The sequence below is a fragment of the Condylura cristata genome, unplaced genomic scaffold (assembly GCF_000260355.1).
Source record: "Condylura cristata isolate star-nosed mole 26May11 unplaced genomic scaffold, ConCri1.0 scaffold00011, whole genome shotgun sequence".
NCBI lineage: Eukaryota > Metazoa > Chordata > Mammalia > Eulipotyphla > Talpidae > Condylura > Condylura cristata.
Genome location: NW_004567112.1, coordinates 17598418 through 17604417, shown reverse-complemented (window position 1 = coordinate 17604417; position 6000 = coordinate 17598418). Strand labels below are relative to the sequence as shown.

The window sequence follows — 6000 nt, the reverse complement described above, 5'->3', positions numbered from 1 at the left end:
CTGGGGTGCAGGCTGGAGGTACAAGGGGTGGGGGGAGTCACCAGAGACAGAGTGGGGAACAGAAAAGGCAGATCTATTGAAATACACTGCTGAGGGGAGCAGCGGGCTGGTCAGAAGAGGTCTGCCATGCCATGTGGATCACCTCCAGGGCAGGCGGGAATCGAACTCATGTGGAAGCGGCTTTAGATTCTCAGTGCTGTGCTTTAACCCGCTGTGCCACCAGGGAGGGCCCGAAACTCAGACTTTTAAGTAGAAAACTGCATGTGCTGCTCAGGTATTATAAATAAAAAAAAATTAAAGGGATTGTTTATTAAGTGTTACAATATAGAACATGCCTTATATCTTTGTCAGAAATTAAACCAGTTATCACCCTGAAATATATAAATTATGTAAGAAAAACTGTAAGAACAGTAACCAAAATGATGGTTTTTCAGGCTGCTACTTATTGTCCAGATTTCCCCCTTCTTTACAAAGTGCTCCTGAGTCTGAAGATAGGAGTGAAAGAGGTAGAATACAAGTTGTAGCATATCCCATTAATTTTGTAATTATATTTTTTCCTTAATGTTTTCAAGTGGCATTTACTAGTATTGTTAAGATTAATTGTTATAATACACACCAATTTGAAAATTGGTTTTTAAATTGAGCCATAATATATAAAATCTTATGGTAATGTGCAGATCAGACTGTATTCAATGCAGTTTTCATACCCACACCAATTGTCTAGTAATAATCGGGAATGCATCCTTTGTGTGGTATTTGCAAGTTAATGCTATTTTAGAAATCACACTAGTATATCTAGTGACTTTCCTGGGTGTATGTGGCTCATTATTGATTATAATATTTTTGAATTTTAATTTAAGGGGACAGAGTGAGCCTTTACAAATTTTTAAAAAAGATTTATTATATTTATTTATATATACAAGAGCTGGGGTGCAGGCTGGAGGTACAAGGGGTGGGGGGAGTGCATTCACCAGAGAGTGGGGAGCAGAACAGGCAGATTGACTGAAATACACTGCTGAGGGGAATGTGGGCCAGATAGGAGAGGTCTGCTGCACTATGTGGGTCAGCTCTCTGGCTGGGGATTGAACTCATGACTGCTGATAGAATCATAGTGCTGAAACTTTATACTTTGTGCCACCAGGGAGGCTCCCTTTCAAACTCTTAATTGTTAGAAATTTTGATGAAGAATCTATTGAGTGAATGAGGAAGAGCATTAAAATGAGTAGAAGTAAGGAATGACAAATAATTTAGTACATGGTGCAGGAAAAACACATATTAATATAAAAATATAAAATGGGCTCTCCCTGGTGGCGCAGTGGGTTAAGGGGCAGCACTGTGAAGCTGTCCACAGCCACTGTTCAGTAGCACGAGTTCAATCCCACACCAGGGAGGTGATCCACATGGTGCAGCAGACTTCTCCTGTCTCGCCTGCTGCTCCCCTCAACAGTGTATTTCAGTTGGTCTGCCTGTTCTGCTCCCTACTCTGTCTCTGGTGAATTTTCTCACCCTCCATCCCTCTGGCCTGCCTCCCAGTTCTTGTATGTATAGATAAATAAATCATAAATAAATCTTTAAAAAACATATATATGTAATGGAGACAAACATTGTAAGACAAATGCCTTAAAATTTATTAAGGAGCATTCGTGAATGCAAATAGAAAATAGAAGAGGAGACCATACAGGTGGCTTCAGTATTGCTAACCATGTATGAGCCATACTTGGGAGAAATGACATGCTGTCTTCTGGTGCTCTGTTTTCTTCCATTGTTTCTTTCTCCTATATTTCATGCTCCCTTTACCTCTACTTAATTACTCTCATTTCTTCTCTCTTTCCCACTTTGTTTTTTTTTTCCAAATTCAGTCAGTTCCTCCTTCAGAATGAGATTTTCTTTTACCCTAGCATACACAGACATACACAGAGCTGTAACCAGATGCTTAATAATGTACAGTGTCTCTCACTAACAATGAATAAACTCACATAGCAAGCTGGTGTGTTTTTTTTGAATACTAAGACTCTCAAATATGGAAGAATTTTTGGAAAGATTTATTTATTTATGCGTACAAGAAATGGGGTGTAGGCCAGAGGTGTGGGGATGAAAGGTTCCACCAGAGACAGAGTGGGGAGCAGAACACATCGACTGACTGAAATACACTGCTGAGGGGTGTAACAGGTGGGACAGAAGTCTGCTGCACTGTGGTGGGTCACATCCCTGACTGGGGATTGAACTTGTGCTGCAATGGCTTTGGATAGCTTCATAGTGCTGTGCTTTAGTCCCTTGCATGCCAGGGAGGGCCCAAATATGGAAGAATTAAGAGAATATGAGAGAATGTGAAGATGTTTTGTCTCATGTTCATTGTTCTATCCCACTACCTAGAACAATGACTAGTTTTAAGGCAGATGCTAAATAGTTGTCGAATAAATGACTAAACATTCTAAACATTAGATATCCTTTTTAAAAATAATGTAACAGTTTATTTTTACATCCTTTTGTGCCTTTTTCCATCTCAGTTGTAATCCCTGTGGGCTTCCCATCACCAAATCACACATGTGCCATCACCATAGTCCAGTGCACTTCCCTCTCCCCACTGTTTTCGACCCTATTCCCCACTCCACCCCCTAAAAATGTCTGTGGTATATAGTTGTTCATTATTACTATTATTTTCCCCCCTGGTCCTTTATGCTTCTGCTATGAGTGAAACCATCTGGCATTTTTCTTTTTCTTTCTGGCTTTTTTCACTAAGCGTGATTCCTTCCAGCTCCATCCATGTTGCTGCAAAAGGCATGTGTTTATCTTTTTTGATTGCTGAGTAATATCCCATTGTGTACATGTACCACATCTTTTTAATCCAGTGATGGTCTTTTAAATATAGTTATATAAGAATTATTTTGGTGAAGCCTTAATGCTTCCACTTAGAGCAATAATATAGTAATATAAGTGAACAGTGATTTTCTTTTTTTTTTTTTTTAAGATTTATTTATTTGTGCATACAGAACTGGAGTACAGGCCAGAGATACAGGGGTGGTGAGAGGATTCACCAGAGACACCAGAGTGGGGAGCAGAACAGGCCAACTGATGAAGTACACTGCTGAGGGGAGCAGCGGGTGGGTCAGAAGAGGTCTGCTGCACCTTGTGGATCACCTCCGGGGCAGGCCGGGATCGAACTCAATGAGGAAATGGCTTTAGCTTCTTAGTGCTGTGCTTTAACCCACTGCGCCACCAAGGAGGGCCCGAACAGTGATTTTCAAAGAAAAGAGCCTTTTGAAAAATCCTCCTTCCTCTTCTTGCTGTCATATATTATGAAGTTCTCTGCTACTGAGAACCACTGGATGAAATTGAAATTTGTATAAGTCATTCTAAGGAGGAAAAGAGGTAAATGGTAGAAGTATAGTGGCGGGGTGAAAAGGAGGACCCTACAAGTTTAAAGTTGTAAGATGAATATATGAACAAAATATAAGGGTAGTTAGTTAATTAGCTTGAGTGTGGGAACCAACTGGAAGGACAGAGAAGGTTAATATAGGCAAAGGTCAGTTTGATAGAGTGCTTGGATTCCATACAACCAATATCGGGAGCCTTTGTGAATTATTAACAAGAAAGTTGTGATAACAAAGTGAAGACATTTATTAATTGCTGTGTGTACTAAGGCAATAAGGTTAGGATTCTGTTGTAACTCCCTACTTTTCTACTTTCTAAATTTTATAATCATGGATAAATACTTACATTTCTTTATATCAGTCACATTAACTGAAAATAAGGAAACAATGATGTGAAAGTAGGAATAAAGACTAGAGGATTTTTTGATGCATTTTGCAGCACACTACCCTTATATCAGTTGCAGATTGTGTAAGCAGTGAGCACCATATTTTGCTTCCCAATATTATTATTCCTACAACTAGAGTGTCTTAAGAAGAAAAAATGTGATAGGATGATATATATTTTAAAACTTGTAATTTAAAATTTGTAGTGTGGGGGACTCCCTGGTGTGGTGCAAGAGGTTTAGTCTCAGCACTAACAGGATATTGCCTGCCACTGCAGCCTGGGTTCGATCTCCAGCCAGGGAGCTGACCTACACGGCACAGCAGACCTCTCCTGTCTTGCCCATTTCTCCCCTCAGTAGTGTATTTCAGTAGATCCATCTGTTCTCCTCCCTGCTGTGTTACTAGTGAATCCTCTCGCCCCTACCACACCTCCTACACCTCAGCTCTTAAATAAATCTTTAAAACAATAAAAAGAAGTTTGTAGTGTGTATTGACTGTTAGAGTTTTAAAATACATTTTTTTATATGTGCTATGATCAGGTATTTAGTTTTTTATTGTTATTAGAATGTAATAGTGGTAAAAATTGATGGACAAAACTTCAGTCTGATACTTAGAGAAACTTGAAGACTTAAAACTTTAAAAGATAGTATTTTATAAAGCTATAGGAGTAATGACATGAATATTTTAAATTAGTATTCTAATTGATTAATAATTATTATTAGCTAATAATTAGCATCACTTATTAATACTTCTTAGGTTAGAAAATTTTAATTTCAGCAGCTTTTGGGGTTCTCGCTTTCTATCTCTTTGTTTGCTGTTATTTCTCCTTTTGTTTGGTTGTTTCCCTCCACCTCTATCTCTCACACACATACAATCCATCTGGAAAGATGAAGAGGCAGCTGCTATAGTAACTGTGCATTTTGGTTAATGAATAGCAGGCTAACAAGATACATAAAACACATGCAAACCATGCAGAGATAGAAACTGTCAAAGCTATAGGAGTATAGCAGTTTCTCTTTTCCTTCCTTTTCCCTTAAAAAAACAAAAACAAAAACCCTTAACTTTCCTGTGGTATTTTGTTTTCCAACTTACCATCCTGATGTTGAAATGCCACCATGGGCTATTCCTTTTTCTGTTTAGTTTGTACTGTATTAACTCTGGTGATTTTATGGGTGATGACGTACATGGAGGAACATAATTGATTTAATTGGATTAAATAGTAGATTTCCTTTAGACTCATAGACGAACAGATACAATTTTTTTATATTAAATATTTGACTTTTGGACCTATAACCTCTTTCTCCACCCTTGCTTTTTGGCTACTAGCACCCCTCTTGAGTTTCTTTCTGGGATTAGATAAGTAGCATGTTTCTTGTAGATGTTTCTATCATAGAGGTCAGCTGCAACTGGAATATTGCATTCAACCAAGCCTTGATAATTCCTGTAATCTGTGCCATCCTGTCTCATACTGTTCCATCTCATAGTTGTCCTTTCTCTGCAGTGCTCTATGCCCAGGTCTCTGTGGCTGGGCTGCTCCAGCCTGGCGGACAGCATGCCTTCGCTGCGATGCCTGTATAACCCAGGGACTGGCGCACTCACAGCTTTCCAGGTACCTTCTCTGTCTCTGTGGGATATTTGTGGGCTAAATTCATGTGTTTGTCTTAATTCATTAGTGTGTCCCTTCTTTCCCACACTTGTATTCACTTCTTATCCTTCATTTTGCCTGTATCTCACATCATCCAATAATCTTTTAATGATTCATTTTTTAATGTAGATCCAGACTGATCTATCAAAATATTTTCGTCATAATTGGTTTACCAGAATTGTCATAGTACAGTTGACTATTTATTCTCTTATCTCATAGAAATATGATAGTGATTTAAGTGACCTCAGTGAATAGTATTCAGTATGTAATTTTGTTCTGGACCTATATAAAACTAATTAATGTAATTTATTAATTACAGCCAGTTGCTTGAAAAGCTTTTTGTTTTTCTTATAACTACTTTATCAAGTTCTCCATTCAGAGTGTCTCCTAGTTACCCTATTACTATACTTGTGTGTGTGTGTGTGTGTGTGTGTGTGTACGTATGTATATATGTATTTAATTGGGGGGGCAAGAACTGTTTATGACCAACAGGTTTAGTCTCAAAGCCTTTAATCCCTTTGACTTATAGTTTTCAGCTTGTGACATTCCAACTGGTCTTACACAGATGGACAAATTATTGTTCCTTCAGCCTTTCTTTGA

General features: G+C 38.4%; 1 protein-coding gene across 5 annotated transcripts in view; it reads left to right on the top strand.

Annotated features, from left to right (window-relative positions):
* BTRC (beta-transducin repeat containing E3 ubiquitin protein ligase) overlaps positions 1 to 6000 on the top strand; it is a 156062-nt gene that overhangs the window by 32200 nt on the left and 117862 nt on the right. For 3 of the 5 annotated variants that reach the window (XM_012723718.1, XM_012723719.1, XM_004680519.2), the window contains exon 2: positions 5257 to 5364. The exons of the other annotated variants lie outside the window; for them this stretch is intronic. In XM_012723718.1, the coding sequence (XP_012579172.1) occupies positions 5263 to 5364 (102 nt within the window). In that variant the 5' untranslated portion in view covers positions 5257 to 5262. The remainder of the gene's footprint in view (positions 1 to 5256; positions 5365 to 6000) is intronic. 5 annotated transcript variants of the gene reach the window in all.